This window comes from Musca vetustissima, unplaced genomic scaffold (genome assembly GCF_032173495.1).
Source record: "Musca vetustissima isolate MV318-11 ecotype Yass unplaced genomic scaffold, APGP_CSIRO_Mvet_v1 utg4636, whole genome shotgun sequence".
Taxonomy (NCBI): domain Eukaryota; kingdom Metazoa; phylum Arthropoda; class Insecta; order Diptera; family Muscidae; genus Musca; species Musca vetustissima.
Genome location: NW_026882924.1, coordinates 326,978 through 346,232, shown reverse-complemented (window position 1 = coordinate 346,232; position 19,255 = coordinate 326,978). Strand labels below are relative to the sequence as shown.

At 35.4% G+C, this 19,255-nt stretch overlaps 1 protein-coding gene across 1 annotated transcript in view; it reads left to right on the top strand.

Moving 5' to 3' along the window:
- The window catches only part of LOC133329652 (dystrophin, isoforms A/C/F/G/H-like), a 412,707-nt gene that overhangs the window by 66,902 nt on the left and 326,550 nt on the right, over positions 1–19,255 (top strand). Inside the window, exons 2-5 of the mRNA XM_061538128.1 lie at positions 9,593–9,747; positions 14,262–14,817; positions 14,884–18,017; positions 18,083–19,206. Of these exons, the coding sequence (XP_061394112.1) occupies positions 9,593–9,747; positions 14,262–14,817; positions 14,884–18,017; positions 18,083–19,206 (4,969 nt within the window). The remainder of the gene's footprint in view (positions 1–9,592; positions 9,748–14,261; positions 14,818–14,883; positions 18,018–18,082; positions 19,207–19,255) is intronic.

Here is a 19,255-nt window from a genome sequence, read left to right as displayed (position 1 = left end):
TGGATTTTTAAAGAAATATTTTTTCAAGGCCTACTAAGGCGTGGATTTTTAAAGAAATATTTTTTCAAGGCCTACTAAGGCGTGGATTTTTAAAGAAATATTTTTTCAAGGCCTACTAAGGCGTGGATTTTTAAAGAAATATTTTTTCAAGGCCTACTAAGGCGTGGATTTTTAAAGAAATATTTTTTCAAGGCCTACTAAGGCGTGGATTTTTAAAGAAATATTTTTTCAAGGCCTACTAAGGCGTGGATTTTTAAAGAAATATTTTTTCAAGGCCTACTAAGGCGTGGATTTTTAAAGAAATATTTTTTCAAGGCCTACTAAGGCGTGGATTTTTAAAGAAATATTTTTTCAAGGCCTACTAAGGCGTGGATTTTATAAAGAAATATTTTTTCAAGGCCTACTATGAGGCGTGGATTTTATAAAGAATATTTTTTTCAAGGCCTACTATGAGGCGTGGATTTTATAAAAGAAATATTTTTTCAAGGCCTACTATGAGGCGTGGATTTTTAAAGAAATATTTTTTCAAGGCCTACTAAGGCGTGGATTTTTAAAGAAATATTTTTTCAGCCTAAATAATTTTTCCCACTGTCCTCCATCAACCCTCTATTGCCAGGAAAAAAACAAATTTTAAAGAAATATTTTTTCAAGGCCTACTAAGGCGTGGATTTTTAAAGAAATTTTTTGTCGGCCTACTAAGGCGTTGAGTGAATGAATGGCATGGAGCGCCATGAAGTGTGCCTTTGATTAGAAATTGAGTAGTCCATTAATGGGTAACAATTTTGTCATTCATTCTGAAGCGTCATTTATATGGTCTGATAAGTGTTCTGCTATGGCATTATGCCATAGAAATTATGGCGATGACGATGGCGATATTATTGCTAACCCTTGACATTTTGTGATTGGAAGTAGTGGCTTGTTTTTGTTATTGCTTCTCTACAAAATCACAAGGGCCACAAAAATTTGTAATCGATATATAAAAGAGTCATTGATTAGATGACGAGGAGTTATTGTGTGGTTAGTGGTTAGCAGGAAACTATGAGTAAACGATTAGAGTTGCCACTCAAGATAACAAATTCCGAAAGAAGGAGGGAAAAATATTCTTTAAAAAACTACTCCTTGTGAGGCCTTCAAATAAAATGTTTTAAAAAATTATGTCTGGGAAGGCCTTTAAAAATATTCTTTTACAAATCTACGCCTTCTGGGACCTTCGAAAATATATTCTTTAACAAATCTACGCCTTGTGAGGCCTTCAAATAATATACTTCAAAAATACACCTGACAAGGCCTTTAAAAATATTCTTTAAAAAATCTACGCCTTGTGGGACCTTCGAAAATATATTCTTTAACAAATCTTCGCCTTGCGAGGCCTTCAAATAATATACTTCAAAAATACACCTGACAAGGCCTTTAAAAATATTCTTTAACAAATCTACGCCTTGTGGGACCTTCGAAAATATATTCTTTAACAAATCTACGCCTTGTGGGACCTTCGAAAATATATTCTTTAACAAATCTACGCCTTGTGGGACCTTCGAAAATATATTGTTATAAAAATCTACGCCTTCGAAAAAATATTCTTCAAAAAATTTTACGCCTTGTAAGACCCTAGAAAAAATACTCTTTATATGATACCCTTCACCACTTTGGGTATATTCTGCATATATATCATAACAGACGTCGCGTCTTTGTTATATATCTATATCTGTATCGATTTAAGGGGATACATTCCTGTCTTAATTCAGTACGCTATGACAAAATTCGTGCAAATGAAAAGATTTCCAGTGACTTTGGTGCATCATTTACATAAAATCGGGCGAAACTATAAATGTGAGCTATATCTAAATCTGAACCGATTTTCATAAAACTTAGCAAACACTATTATTGACACAATTAAATGCGCTATGCCTAATTTCGTGCAAATCAAAAGATATACGGGGTCTTTGGTGCACCACTTACCTTAAATCGGACGAAGATATATATGGGAGCTATACCTAAATCTGAAACGATTTTCATGAAACTTAGCACACATTATTATAGACACAATTCAATACGCTATGCCAAATTTCGTGCAAATCAAACGATATGTAGGGTCTTTGGCACATCATTTACATTAAAACGGACGAAGATATATATGGGAGCTATATCTAAATCTGAACCGATTTTCACAAAACTTAGCACACATCATTCTAGGCTTAATTTAGTACGCTGTACCAAATTTCGTGCAAATCAAAAGATTTCCAGGGACTTTAGTGGAGTATTTACCTAAAATCGGGCGAAACTATATATGGGAGCTATATCTAAATAGGGACTATGAGGCACTATTTACCTAAAATCGGACGAAACTATATATATGGAGCTATATCTAAATCTGAACCGATTTCCACTAAATTTAGCACACATGTTTCTACACTTAATTCAGTACGCTGTGCCAAATTTCGTTCAAATTGAAAAACATATAGGGACATTGGTGCATCATTTACCTAAAATCGGACGAAAATATATATGGGAGCTATATCTAAATTTGAACCGATGTTCACAAAACATAACACACATCTTTCTAGGCTCAATTCAGTACGCTATGCCACATTTCGTTCAAATCGAAAAACATATAGGGACATTGGTGCATCATTTACCTAAAATCGGACGAAAATATATATGGGAGCTATATCTAAATCTGAACCGATGTTCACAAAATTTAGAATACATATTTCTACACTTAATTCTGTACGCTATGCCAAATTTCGTACAAATTGAAAGAATTATAGGGACTTTGGGGCACTATCTACCTAAAATCGGACGAAACTATATGTGGGACCTATATCTAAATATGAACCGTTTTTTCCCAATTTCAATAGGGTTCGTCCTTGTGCCAAATAGATGAGCTGTGCCAAATTTCATCCAATTCGGATAATAAATGCGTTCTGGACATTGTTTACAATTTAACATGGACAGACGCACGGAATATATATGTGGGCTATATCTAATCGACATAATTTCAAAGTTCGTCCTTGGGCCAAACTAATGAGCTGTGGATGAAATTTGGATCCACTTCGAATTATCATCAAAAGGAACCATGTGTTTATTTTGTTTCCTCTTACCTGTTACAAACATATGCACAAAGACATAATACCGTATAACACAGAGTGGCGAAGGGTATAAATTGCACGGGTCATTACCCTTCGTTTTCATTTTAAATAACTTTTCAATGAAATTCGAAACACATGTATAAACTTTATGTCATACAATACACCAATTGACATACTTTTAATTAAAAAATACAATAACAACAACAATTGCAAAAAATTACTTTGTTTATATAACTCTTCTAGATATTGATTATGAATAGAGTTTTTCATGTTTAACTGAAAATTGCATTTCCATTATCTGTCCATATCTGTCATTTTCAACAACAACATCATCATTGTCGTAATCTTAATCGGTCGAGTTGTCATCATCACATCATCATCAGCAACAACAGCAAATACGTCATCATTAGTGTCGATGACAGTAAAAATAAACTACAGATTCTAACAAAAAATTGTGACAATATCGCAATACTTGGAGGGAAAGGCGTAGGTTGAGGGAGGGGTTGAAAAAAAAACATCGAGATATTTTTATTTTTGTGAAAAAAGATTTGTTTTTTAAGAACCACACCATGGACAAGACTTATTTTAGAGGATTTTCTCCGCTACTCGTTGTAGTTTTTTTTTTCATTTACCGGGAGCCACTGTATCTTCTACAGCAATCGTATCTTACTTCTTATTTTGTAGAGTTCAGTTTATTATTATTTTGTAATTTTTCTATTTATTGCTAATTGATGGCACAACAACAGATAGTAGATATATGTGTTGTTTATGGGTAAATAGTAAATAAATGAAAAAAAAAATAATAAAGGAAAAACAATATTTTCTGAGGCACATCAGGAAAAATTATTTTTTTGAAGGCCTCACTAATTTAGATTTTTTAACGAATTTTTTTCTAGGCCATAGCAAGGCGTAGATTTTTTAAAGATTTTTTTTTTGGCCATACGAAGGCGTAGATTTTTTAAGAATTTTTTCTTGGCCATACCAAGGCGTGGATTTTTTAAACACTTTTTTTCTAGGCCATACCAAGGCGTGGATTTTTTTAAGTATTTTTTTCTAGGCCATACCAAGGCGTGGATTTTTTAAAGAATTTTTTTCTAGGCCATACCAAGGCGTGGATTTTTTAAAGAATTTTTTTCTAGGCCATAGCAAGGCGTGGATTTTTTAAAGAATTTTTTTCTAGGCCATAGCAAGGCGTGGATTTTTTAAAGAATTTTTTTCTAGGCCATAGCAAGGCGTGGATTTTTTAAAGAATTTTTTCTAGGCCATAGCAAGGCGTGGATTTTTTAAATAATTTTTTTTTTCTAGGCCATACCAAGGCGTGGATTTTTTAAAGAATTTTTTTCTAGGCCATACCAAGGCGTGGAGTTTTTAAAGAATTTTTTTCTAGGCCATACCAAGGCGTGGATTTTTTAAAGAATTTTTTTCTAGGCCATATCAAGTCGTGGATTTTTTAAAGAATTTTTTTCTAGGCCATACCAAGGCGTGGATTTTTTAAAGAATTTTTTCTAGGCCATACCAAGGCGTGGATTTTTTAAATAATTTTTTTCTAGGCCATACCAAGTCGTGGATTTTTTAAATAATTTTTTTCTAGGCCATACCAAGTCGTGGATTTTTTAAAGAATTTTGTTACTAGGTCATACCAAGGCGTGGATTTTTTAAAGAATTTTGTTACTAGGTCATACCAAGGCGTGGATTTTTTAAAGAATTTTTTCTTGGCCATAGCAAGGCGTGGATTTTTTAAAGAATTTTTTTCTAGGCCATACCAAGGCGTGGATTTTTTAAAGAATTTTTTTCTAGGCCATACCAAGGCGTGGATTTTTTAAAGATTTTTTTTCTAGGCCATAACAAGGCGTACATTTTTTAAAGATTTTTTTTCTTGGCCATAGCAAGGCGTGGATTTTTTAAATATTTTTTTCGAGGCCATAGCAAGGCGTGGATTTTTTAAAGATTTTTTTTCGAGGCCATAGCAAGGCGTGGATTTTTTAAAGATTTTTTTTTCTAGGCCATAGCAAGGCGTGGATTTTTTAAAGAATTTTTTTTTCTATGCCATACCAAGGCGTGGATTTTTTAAAGATTTTTTTTCTAGGCCATACCAAGGTGTGGATTTTTTAAAGATTTTTTTCTAAGCCATACCAGAGCGTGGTTTTTTTAAAGAATTTTTTTCTAGGACATACCAAAGCGTGGATTTTTTAAAGTTTTTTTTTCGAGGCCATAGCAAGGCGTGGATTTTTTAAAGATTTTTTTCGAGGCCATAGCAAGGCGTGGATTTTTTAAAGAATTTTTTCGAGGCCATAGCAAGGCGTGGATTTTTTAAAGATTTTTTTTCGAGGCCATAGCAAGGCGTGGATTTTTTAAAGATTTTTTTCGAGGCCAAGGAAGGCGTAGATTTTTTAAAGATTTTTTTTCTAGGCCAAAGCAAGGCATAGATTTTTTACTGATTTTTTTTTCTAGGCCATAGCAAGGCGTGGATTTTTTAAAGAATTTTTTCGAGGCCATAGCAAGGCGTGGATTTTTTAAAGATTTTTTTTCGAGGCCATACCAAGGCGTGGATTTTTTAATAAATTTTTTTTTTGGATTTTTTTTAAGAATTTTTTCTAGGCCATACGAAGGCGTGGATTTTTTAAAGATTTTTTCGAGGCCATAGCAAGGCGTGGATTTTTTAAAGATTTTTTTCGAGGCCATAGCAAGGCGTGGATTTTTTAACGAATTTTTTTATAGGCCATACCAAGTCGTGGATTTTTAAATAGTTTTTTTTTCTAGGCCATACCAAGTCGTGGATTTTTAAATAGTTTTTTTTCTAGTCCATAGCAAGTCGTGGATTTTTTAAAGATTTTTTTCGAGGCCATAGCAAGGCGTGGATTTTTTAAAGATTTTTTTCGAGGCCATAGCAAGGCGTGGATTTTTTAAAGATTTTTGTTTCTTGGGCCCACAAATAGATCATATCGATATAGGAGTCTTCAACAGATCCGCTTTCCCTTTCATTTGTACCGTTTATCTTTCTGCAACCGTTTCTTCACGATTGAAAACTTTGTATGTGTGTGTTGGTTGCATCGAACTCAATCAAACAACTATTTGTTTTTTGTTTTCGTTGTTGTCGTTACAACGTAAATAGCAAAGTTGTAAAACTCTCGTTTAAGTAAGAACAAGAAACAAAATAAAGCTTCACGTTATTGATTACAGATTGTGTAGCTATGTGTGTTTGACAGTTTGTTCTTGCATTAGTTTGTTTATCCATTATTTATGTCATTAGATTCATTAGCACTATGCGACACAACAACGTTTAAAACAAATGGGAGTACCCTATAATTGGAATCGGATTTTGTTTAAAATATTTTTTTAAGAAATCACAAGGCGTGGATTTTTTAAAAAATAATTTTTGACAAATTTGCAGGCTTGGATTTTTTAAAAATTATTTTTTGACAAATACACAAGGCGAGGATTATTAAAAAATATTTTTTGAAGAATTCACAAGGCGTGGATTGTTAAAAATATGTTTTGAAGAATTCGTGAGGCGAGGATTATTAAAAAAATATGTTTTGAAGAATTCGCAAGGCGTGGATTATTAAAAAAATATGTTTTGAAGAATTCGCAAGGCGTGGATTATGAAAAAAAATACTTTATTGAGAACTGCATAGGGCGTGGATTATGAAAAATACTTTTTTTTAGAACCGCATATGGCATGGATTATTAAAAAAATATTTTTTGATAAGTACACAAGGTCTGGATTATGAAAAAAATACTTTTTTGAGAACTACACAAGGCGTGGATTATTAAAAAAATATTTTTTGAGAACTAAAAAAGGCGTGGATTACTAAAAAAATATTTTATGAATAATTCACAAGGCGTGGATTATTAAAAAAATATTTTATGAATAATTCACAAGGCGTGGATTATTAAAAAAATATTTTTTGAAGAATTCAGAAGGCGTGGATTATTAAAAAATATTTTTTGAAGAATTCAGAATGCGTGGATTATTAAAAAAATATTTTTTGAGAACTACACAAGGCGTGGATTATTAAAAAAATGTTTTTTTGAGAACTACACAAGGCGTGGATTATTAAAAAAATATTTTTTTGAGAACTACACAATGCGTGGATTACTAAAAAAAATATTTTTTTTTTTGAGAACTACACAATGCGTGGATTACTAAAAAAAATATTATTTTTGAGAACTACACAATGCGTGGATTACTAAAAAAAATATTTTTTAAAGAATTCACAAGGCATGGATTTTTAAACAAATATTTTTTAAAGAATTCACAAGGCGTGGATTTTTAAAAAAATATTTTTTAAAGAATTCACAAGACGTGGATTTTTAACAACATATTTTTTTAAGAATTCACAAGGCGTGGATTATTAAAAAAATATTTTTGAGAACTACACAAGGCCTGGATTATGAAAAAAATACTTTTTTGAGAACTACAAAAGGCGTGGATTATAAAAAAAATACTTTTTTGAGAACTACAAAAGGCGTGGATTATAAAAAAATACTTTCTTGAGAACTGCATAGGGCGTGGATTATAAAAAAATACTTTCTTGCATAGAATCACTTTTTAAGTCGATTTATGCATGTCCGTCTGTCTGTCCGTCCTTCCATGTATTTTTGTTAACAAAGTACAGGTCGCATTTGTGATCCGATTTGGATGAAATTTGGCACAGTTCACTTATTTAGCCCAAGGACGAACCCTATTGAAATTGGGAAAAATCGGTTCAAATTTAGATATAGCTCCCATATATATTTTCGTCCGATTTTAGGTAAATAGTGCACCAAAGTCCCTATATATGCTTCGAATTGCACGAAATTTGGCATAGCGTACTGAATTAAGTCTAGAGAGATGTGTGTTAAATTTCGTGAAAATCGGTTCAGATTTAGATATAGCTCCCATATATATTTTCGTCCGATTTTAGGTAAATAGTGCACCAAAGTCCCTATATATCCTTCGATTTGCACGAAATTTGGCATAGCGTACTGAATTAAGCGTAGAACGATGTGTATTAAATTTCGTGAAAATCGGTTCAGATTTAGATATAGCTTCCATATATATTTTCGTCCGATTTTAGTTAAATAGTGCACCAAAGTCCCTATATATCCTTCGATTTGCACGAAATTTGGCATAGCGTACTGAATTAACTCTAGAAAGATGTGTTTTAAATTTCGTGAACATCGGTTCAGGTTTAGATATATATTTTGGTCCGATTTTAGGTAAATAGTGCACCAAAGTCCCTATATATCTTTCGATTTGCACGATATTTGGCATAGCGTACTGATTTAAGTCTAGAAATATGTGTGTAAAATTTCGTGAAAATCGGTTCAGATTTAGATATAGCTCCCATATATATTTTCGTCCGATTTTAGGTAAATAGTGCATCAAAGTCCCTATATATCCTTCTATTAGCACGAAATTTGGCATAGCGTACTGAATTAAGTCTAGAAAGATGTGTATTAAAATTCGTGAAAATCGGTTCAGATTTAGATATAGCTCCCATATATATTATCGTCCGATTTTATGTAAATGGTGCACCAAAGTCCCTATATTTATAAGTAAATGAAGAACTCAAAATGTGGCCGAATGCAAAAAAAAAAAAAAACATACTGAAATAAGTGTAACCTAACATGTGGCAAGTTTCGATGAAATCGGTTTAGATTTCGATATTTTGCTTTAAATTTATTTACATAATTTTGTCCCATTGTAAGAAGCAACTCTATATATGGCCAAAATTTAGTATAGGTTGCAGAATGACATGTTTATGGCTCAAATTTCATTTTACTGGTCCTTCAGTAATGCGACGTCCATTAGGATTCCATCTGTTGGATATACCCAGAGTGGTGAAGGGTATCATAAAGTCGACCCCGTCCGACTTCACTACTTTCCTTACTGGTTCTTTTACGCCCCTTGTCACGAGAATTTTCTAAGCAAAACTTTCATTCTTCTTGCTCGTTGTCCATTTACATTAGGTTGTGAATAAGCGGTGGAAAAAAGCTCGACTTCTAATTTTAGTTTAAAATCTACAATTGTTGCAGTACGTGTCCGAACGTTGGTGGTTGACTAAATTTATGTGCGACATTGAAATAAAATATAAATGAAAAAAAAAGAAAATGTTTACAGATTTTAAATTGAAACCGGTGAATATACAAAAAGGTTTGTCACGTTTTTTGACAGTATTCAAAAAAAATAGAAAGGTAACAAACGGATTGGATTTCAATTGAATCCAAAAACTATGTTCGAACGTTGTAAGGGAATAAAAAAATCGTTTATGGGTTCAAAACTCAGCATTCAATTTGTTATTAGAATTTTTTAATATATTCCCAGCCTCAAACGACCTGTGTAACAAATACCACCCACAACTCTTGCCGAAAATAAAACCTACGTTACTGTCACTCAAATAAATTCATAACATTTCAACCATGTTGTCACAACATTTACTTACATTTCTCTTTGCCATTTCATTTCAATCGTTAATAACCTTTCACATTTTTTCTCTCTCTCCCCTCTTTTATTGCAGATGAACGCCAGGACATCCAAAAGAAAACATTTACAAAATGGATTAATTCACATTTGATTAAAACAAAATGCACACCGGTCAATGATTTATTTCTTGACTTGAGAGATGGCCACCGTCTGTTGGCACTGTTGAGTGTCCTCACCAATACACAACTGGTAAGTTGAGCGAAACAAACAAAAAGGTATTGTCCTTGACAGATCCTTTTAACATAAAAACAGCAAACAAAATTCAAAAACAGTAAATTTAATTTTTATTCTGCCATAAACAAGAAATTCGACGAAAAGGTCAAACCAAAAGAAAATATTGTCATAACAACAGCTTCCATACGACCGACTGCCATTCGGACTGACTGACTGCCTGCCGGATCAACCCAACGACCACCTATTGACAATGCGATTTTGTTAGTTAGCAGGAGACAAAGGACACACTAACCAGGTTAACCATATAAACCAACTTTTGTCGGTTTTTGTGGTTGGACATTGAATTTTGTTTGGAATTGACAAAAAATAGGGGAAACGCGTGGAGGGGAGAGGGTAATAGAATATTGTTTATGATTGGATTAAATAAGTTTGGTAGGATTTGCTCGATAGACGAAATTTGGACTTTAAGAATTTTTAAAGAATATTTTTTCGAAGGACTTGCCCAGGCGTGGATTTTTTAACAAATATTTTTCCAAGTACAATTTAAGGAGTCGATTTTTAAAGAATATTTTTTCCAAGGACTATCCAAGGCGTGGACTTTTTAAAGAATAGTTTTTCCAAAGACTATCTAAGGCATGGATTTTTTAGAGAATATTTTTTCAAGGATTTTTTAAAGAATATTTTTTCCAAGGACTATCCAAGGCTTTGATTTTTTAAAGAATATTTTTTCAAGGATTATTCAAGGCGTGGATTTCTTAAAGAATATTTTTTTTCAAGAACTATTCAATGCGTGGATTTTTTAAATAATATTTTTTCTAAGGACTATCCTAGGCGTGGATTTTTTAAAGAATATTTTTTCCAAGGACTATCCAAGGCGTGGATTTTTTAAAGAATATTTTTTCCAAGGACTATCCAAGGCGTGGATTTTTTAAACAATATTTTTTTCCATGGACTATCCAAGGCGTGGATTTTTTAAAGAATATTTTTTCCAAGGACTATCCAAGGCGTGGATTTTTTAAAGAATATTTTTTCCAAGGACTATCCAAGGCGTGGATTTTTTAAATAATATTTTTCTCAAGGACTATCCAAGGCGTGGATTTTTTAAACAATATTTTTTCCATGGACTATCCAAGGCGTGGATTTTTTAAAGAAAATTTTCCAAGGACTAATCAAGGCGTGGATTTTTTAAAGAATGTTTTTTTTTCAAGGACACTTCAAGACGTGGATTTTTTAAAGAATATTTTTTCCAAGGACTATCCAAGGCGTGGATTTTTTAAAGAATATTTTTTCCAAGAACTATCCAAGGCGTGGATTTTTTTAAAGAATGTTTTTTTGCAAGGACTATCCAAGGCGTGGATTTTTTAAGAGCATTTTTTCCGAGGCCTACTCAAAGCGTGGATTTTTTTAAGAGAAATTTTCCAACGCCTATCAGAGTCGTGGATTTTTTAAGAGCATTTTTTTCCAAGTCCTATCCGAGGCTTGGATTTTTTGAGAGCATTTGTTTCAAGGCCTACCCAGGCGTGTATTTTTTAAAGTATATTTTTTTACAAACCAAACAATATTTAAATTTTCATTTTAAATACCCAACAATGCTACTTAACCTCTAAGCAGCATCATACATCATATCAAATGTAACACAAACATATCGCAAAAATAAATAACCTTCACATCATTTTTTGGCACTTTGAACTTGACACAATCCAAATAGTGAGACACACTCCTAAAAGTATGCTTTACATTTGCACAACTATTCTTAGAAATGATTCTTGTAAAATTTAGCAAACCTCTAAACATTCAGACCAACAGTGTTTGTTGAGAGCTTTATTCGTGAGTGTTCGTTCAGTTGTAACATAAGTATTCCGGTATGTAGTTGAATCAGTTGGGTATGATGTTTGGTCTATTTCCTTGAGTCATACATTTGCCATTCATTCATAAAAGGAAAGCCAAATACTCGCATGAAGACGGATAAAGGACAAAGGTTACAAAAAGTAGAAAAAGCAAGAACGAAAACTAACAAGGTATACATAGAAAGAAAAACTCACCAAAGGAAAATATTCTTTAAAAAATATATGCGGTAGAAACATATTATTTAAAAAATCTATGCCGTTGAAAAATATTCTTTAAAAAATCTATGCCTTCGTAGGCCTTCAAAATAATATTCTTTTAAGAATCTACACCTTCGTAGGCCTTAAAAAGTATTCTTTAAAAATTCTACGCCTTGGGTATGCCTTAGAAAAATATTCTTTAAAACATATACACATTCAGAAGCCTTGGAAAAATCTTCTTTAAAACATATACCCCTTCGGAGGCCTTGGAAAAATCTTCTTTAAAAAATATACGCCTTTTGAGGCCTTGGAAAAATCTTCTTTAAAAAATCTACGCCTTTTGAGGCCTTAGAAAAATGTTCTTTAAAAAATCTACGCCTTTTGGGGCCTTATAAAAATGTTCTACGCCTTTTGAGGCCTTAGGAAAATGTTCGTTAAAAAATCTACGCCTTTTGAGGCCTTAGAATAATGTTCTTTAAAAAAACTATGCCTTTTGAGGCCTTAGAAAAATGTACGTTAAAAAATCTACGACTTTTGAGGCTATAGAAAAATGATCTTTAAAAAATCTACGCCTTTTGAGGCCTTAGAAAACTGTTCTATAAAAAATCTACGCCTTTTGAGACCTTAGAAAACTGTTCTTTAAAAAATCTACGCCTTGGTAGGCCATAGAAAAATATTCGTTAAAAAATCTATGCTCTGATCTCTCACTTGTTTTGCCTGTGTACGTATTTCATCTCATCTCCTAAGCTCCTTTCGTACTGCTTCTCTTTTTCGAAATGTACCTTATAAATAATCATAACAGCATCAGGTTAACTAGCCACAAAATTTGCCTCAAACCTTCATACCAACTGTAACTGTGTGAATGTGTAAAGAAAGGATGCAGTAGTCTAACATGTGGTTGGGACGTGTACAAACGTCAAATGACCTTGGAATTTAAATGGAATATAATATGACGATGAGGATGATTATGCTGATGTAGATGATGATGAGATTCGCAGGGACATTCATACAAAAACACAAACCAGATGAGGTTGTATGAAATTAGAAGTGAATAGGAAAAAACAGAAACAAACACATACAGAAATACCGGACATAATAGATGTTTTTCGTCATAATCTGAAAATAAGCTATAAAAACACCCACACACATTTACAATTGCAATAAGCTAATGACCTTGACTTTGTTTTTGTTGCCAATTATCATTATTATTTTTTTGATGACGATACTGATGAGGTTTATGTAAATCGTGGACATAGTAGTCGTGTTGGTGGTAATACATTTACTATTGCACCCATGAGAGTCATCAACAAACCATTCATCCGTTTAAGGTATAAACGTCATAAAGTGATGGGTGGTTAGGTTGCAGAACGTAGATTTTGCAAAAAAATTTTGTTTGTTAAGGCATATTAAGTCGTGAATTTTTTTAAAGAATATTATTCTAAAGTGAAGCGTGTTTTTTCTAATTAATGCCTTAGAAATTATTCTTAAAAAAAGTCTACGCTCTGCTATGGATTAGCAACAGATACTGTAACATCGAGAATGACAGTAGTGTATTTATGGGAGTTCGTTCAAAGTCGTATAGAATTGCATATAAGTACCGATATTTGCCGTTAGATGGTGCTGTCCGGTTTCGTAGCATAGACATAAACCAATAATGTAGAGATATTATCATGACATAGCAAGCTGTAAATAGTTTTAATATTTTATTGAGGAAGGCCTTAGAAAAATATTCTTTAAAAAATCTACGCCTTGTGTAAGCTTTAGAAAAACATTCTTTAAAAAATCTACACCTTGTGTAAGCTTTAGAAAAATATTCTTTAAAAATGTAGGCCTTGTGTAGGCTTTAGAAAAATATTCTTTAAAAAATCTACGCCTTGTGTAGGCTTTAGGAAAATATTCTGTAAAAAATGTACGCCTTGTGTAGGCTTTAGAAAAATATTCTTTAAAAAATGTACGCCTTGTGTAGGCTTTAGGAAAATATTCTTTAAAAACTCTACGCCTTTTGTAGGCTTTAGAAAAATATTCTTTAAAAAATCTACGCTTTGTGTAGGCTTTAGAAAAATATCCTTTAAAAATTCTACACCTTGTGTAGACTTTAAAAAAATATTCTTTAAAAAAATCTACGCCTTGTGTAGGCTTCTTTGAAAATCTGTTTGCCCTTGAAAAAATATGACTTGAAATATTATCCTGAATGAACGTAACAAGCAGTAGTAGGTTTATGGGATTTCATTCAAAATGTAACTGAATGCGGTGCCAATTGAGCTACTGACACCTAGATGGCGCTTTTTCATTTTCATGCATAGCGTGGGCACAAACCACATTTGGTTAATTACGGTAAACGACCTAAACACATGGTACGATTTCGAACGAACTCCCATAATTTCCCTACATGTGCTTGACTTTTAGTATTTGGTAATTTATCCAACATTCTGTTTAAGTTTTTGATCAATTTTTAATCAAATTTAATTTTTTCTATTTTTTCAGAAACCCGAAAAAGGTCGCATGCGTGTCCATCACATCAACAATCTGAACAAAGTCCTGCAGGTGATACAGGAACATGGTGTCAAATTGGTGAACATTTCCAGTGATGATATTGTCGAAGGCAACCCCAAACTGATTTTGGGCCTCATATGGCTCATTGCCTTGGAATTCAATGGCCAAAATCTAGTGAAGAGTCACTCAAGTAATGGTGTTGAAAAATCTCTACTAAATTGGGCCCGTCAATTTACCGAACCCAAGGGTGTGAAATTAAATGATTTCTCCAATAGTTGGTCGGATGGTCGGGCATTCCTCCTAATTCTCGATGCCCATTTAGGAAATGTGGATTTATCCAGCGTCCTGACTCAACATCCTTTGGCCCGTTTAAGAACTGCCTTTGATTTGGCTAATACATATTTTAAAATTGAAAAACTCTTAGATCCGGAAGATGTACATACCCATAAACCGGATAATAAATCGATACAAATGTATGTTATGTGCCTGTATCATGCCATGGAAACGCGTAGAACGCTTGAAGAGGAGGAGGAGCAGCAGGGAGAGGGAGAGCAACAGTTTCAGGAAATTAATTTGTGCCAACAACAACAACAACAACCCCATCAAATGGAATCAGTATTATATGATGAGGAGCATAAGACAACATCGGAGGATTTAGGCTATGGCCGTAGTGTAAATATAACCGATTTAGATGAAATACCTTTAGATAATAAGGATCACGAGGGAGATGATGGCCTAGAAGATGGAGAGGGCCTACACTCAGATGCCTCATCTTCCATGGCAAACAGTGCCACAGATTCTGGTATTAAATCGAAGTATAACAGCGACACCTTTAAATCGATTATGGATTTAGAAATGGATCCGCCACCGAAAAGTCAATTGGCCAACTTTTTACTCAAGGATGACAAATCAAGGCCACACAGTTTGGCCACAAATGTTTCCATAGAGATAAGTACGTATCAGGCAGCTCTGGAAGCTGTTTTGACTCTTCTTCTAGAAGATGAACAAATTTTGTCGGAAACCTTGCCGGAACCACATGATTTCCTTACGGCCAAAGCCCAGTTCCATGAAAATGAACAGTTTATGTTGAAATTGACCGAACATCAGCAGTATGTCGGAGAGGCCTTGGAGGAGGGTTCCAACTTGATTAATGAATCCCAAAAGTCTCAGGGTCTTACGGTGGAAGATCAAAATGAAATCAGGCAACAAATGGTGCTTCTGAATGAAAGATGGGAAACACTGCGTCTCAAGGCCCTGAATGTCCAAAGTAAGATTTTAATGCGCTTGGCGGAATTTCAAAGTCAACAAATTGAGAAGCTGAAGAATTTCCTTACCAACATTGAGGATAGAATTTCCTTAATGTCGGATATTGGCCCAACACTCAAGGAGGTGGAGAAGCAGCTCAGAGAGGCAGCCGTACTTAAGGATGATCTGAAGCACCAACAGGATTTGGTGGATAGCCTTAGTAATATGGTGGTCATTGTCAATGATGAGTCAGGGAATTTCAATGATTTGGAGGATAAGTTATCCGCTTTGGGAGAGCGTTGGTCCCATGTAGTGAAGTGGTGCGATTTGAGGCAAGAAAAGCTACAACAATACAAATGTATATCCCGCTGGTTGGATACCCGTGAACAGGATCTGAAACATATGGAATCGAAGGATGTCTGTGATTTGGGTACGATCACGAAACGCATGAATGACTTGAATTATTGTGCCAAGGATCTGCTGGAATTGGAGAGATATTTAATTGACCTGAGGCAAATGGTGGCAGCCACCTTGCAAGAGGGTGATGTACGTGGTGAACAGGTTTTGGTGCAATTGGAAAATTTTGAAGATCGCCTAGATGCCCTCAAGCAAATTGTGGAGGTGCAGACGGAACGCATTGAACAGAAGGGTTTCAAATTTGGTCGCGATCGTGCTTCCTATGATGATTCGAAGGTGGTGAAACCGGATCACTGGACAGATTTCCAAATGATTATTCGCTTTGGTGAAGAGGAGGCCGAGGAAACTGATGATGCGGCTGGGCCAGGTGCTTTGCAACAGGGTGTTATGCCGGAAGGATCTCCCTTGGCTTGTAAAAAGCGACGTCTGCGTAACACCGATAACTTCTATCTGCTGGAGGGAAAAATTCTCGAAGCTTTCGGTTTCATCGATGACTGTGAGGATCAATTGCAACAGCTACAAAGACGTAGTCTACGCAATCAAGCGGAACTCTTGGAGAAGTTGGAAAAGGAGGTCTGCTCGCGTTTGGAAAATTCCCGCGAGCTGCGAGATCTCTATGAGCTCTGCGAAAAGGAGGATGTTAGCCGTAACATGATCATGGAGGCGTCGCAGATCCGGCAAATTGAGGAGAAATACTTGGAGCTGAGACAGAGCTTGGACGCACAAAGTCGGGCCTGTTCCAAACTCATGGAGAAGGAGAAGCTTTACAATAGCCTGACAGGATTTAAGCTGGTGCTGGCCGATTCCCGTGATTGGTATAAACAACATTCCATTAGTGCCTCAAAGGGCGACTTGCAGCAGAGGCTCAGTGATATGGAGTCCTTGACCATGGAAATACAACAGGCCAAGGAAGCCACCACGACAATGGGTGAAGATTTCCAGGAGTGGAAAGAGGATTTCAATATTTTCTATGACTCCTGGAATGATATGAAGAAGGCCATACTTACTTTGATCCGTGAAAAGGGAGGGAGTGATGAGTTGCAAGGGAAATTGGAAGAGTTACAAAATTTCCTTAAACGTGTGCCTCAGGTCCAGGTAATTGTGGACTCATTGGAACCCATGGAGAGAAGGCTACAAGAACTCAATAATTTCCATGAGGAATTGGTGGCCCTCAAACCAGATTTTGATTTAATAAAACAACGCAGACCCGATAGTTTGTCTTCGGAGTTCCAGGAAAAGTGGCTCAAGGCGGAGGAACAAATTTCCGAGAGGATTATCAAGCAGACCACGGCCATTGAGAACTTAAATCACTTCTCGGCGGAATATAATGCCATAATGGCGGTGCTACGCAAATTGGAGGCAAACCTCCGGGAAGGAGAGGCTGGAGAGGGAAAAGCCTCAGTGGAGGCTGCTAGCTCCATGAAGTTACGCAAATTGGAAATCGATGTCATTAGTGCTCGGAACTTTAGTGAAATTATTATCAAGGATGCCCAACCCCAGCATCGGGAACATTTGACCTCCCAAATCAAGGAACTCAATGAATTTTTCTCAAGGATACAAAATATCTATAAGGAAAATTTGCAAAAAACCCTGGATATACAAAAGCAGACGGAGGAGATTTTCGAGAGACTAAACCACACGGAACAGTGGCTCAATGACCTCTCCAACAATACTCCCAAGACTCCGATTTCACAGATTCTCAATTCCAATGAGCTGTTTCATTTGAAATCGAAATTCCAGGCCCTTAAAGAAACCTGTGAGCGGGAGGCTGTCAATTTCAGGGAACTCAATGAGCTCGGAGGTGATTGTCTGGTACAAATCGATGAACTCAAGTCACGTGGTTTGGATAATGTTGACGAGAAATATAATTTGCTGGCAAAGAAATTTACACGACTCAATGCCCGCTGGACGGAGGTCACGACATTGGTCTATCAAAAATGTGGTCTGCTTGAGCATATCTCCACTCAGCTGGGTGAGTTTAAGAAGTTTATGGTATCGGAAACGGGTTATTTAGATCGTTTGGAAAATAAAATGCGCTCCTCGCCGGAGAATGCGGATGCCGAGGAGATCATTGAGGAATTGGATGTAAGTTCAGGAAAACCTTTTAAAACTTTCGCAAAAATAATTAATTCTCTTCTTCTTTTTCCCAGGACCTTGAAAACGTCTTGCGCGGTCACTCCGACGATTGGCTGGAGAAGATACAAGAAATCGGCCAGGAGCTTATTTCCCATGAATTTATGGCGGAGTCGATCGGCGAAGAAATCAATGCCATTGTCGAGCGATGGACTCAACTGCAGCAGAAGGCCAAACAGCGTGCTGAAATTCTTGAACAAGAAGTCAATGAGGCCAAGCAATCAGAAAAATGTGTTGAACAGTTTGAGGCTTGGCTAACAAGGGTGGATGAGATCCTCAGCGAACATTTGGAGAATGATGTGACCATTGAAGATTTACCCGAAGATTTTCAGCAATTGGCCATGGAATTTGAGGAGAATGAGAGGTGTTTCCAGGAGATTGATGACCTGATTGCGGAACATCAACGTAATGGTAAAATCGAAGCGGCCAACAGGCTTCAGGATCAATTAAATCTCTTGGAAATGCGTTACAAATCCTGTCAATTGAAATTGAATAAATGCACCGCACCCCAACCGGCCTTTGAGTCAAGGCTAAATCGCGCCGTGGCTGAGCTCAGAAATGTTGAAAGATCCACATTGGTGTTAGATGTGGCCACTGCTGGACCCTCCACCGTCCAAGTGCAATATCAAAAATGTTTACAAATTTATCGTACCCTCTCCGAAATTAAATCGGAAATTGAAAGTACCATTAAGACGGGACGCAAGGTGTGCGAAGATAAATTTACCAAGTCACCCAAACAGCTAAGTCAGCGTATTGATGCTCTCAAACATCTATATAATGCTTTGGGAGAAAATGTTACCCAGTCCAAGATTTTCTTGGAGGGCCTCATAAAGCTGGCCAAACAATTGGAGGAGTGTTTCCAGGCTGCCGAAGAGTTGAATCGTAAATTCGAGAGTCCTCAGGAGATGCATGATCGCAACTCCGTCTTTTTGGAATATGAAAGCATTCTGCAGAAATGTGAAGATATCTATGAGGAATATAGTAAATCATGTGATCCTGTGTGCTTGGAAGATACCCGCCAGAAGATAGATGACCTCAAGGCTTCGTACATGAAATTGACCAGTGCCGATGTCATAAAACGTTTGACCGAAATGAAATCGACTCTGCAGAATTTGGATAATATTTCATTGGATACATTAAGGTAAGTATTTAGAGCTTCTTAAGTAGTGAAATGTTAGGGTTTTGGGAAC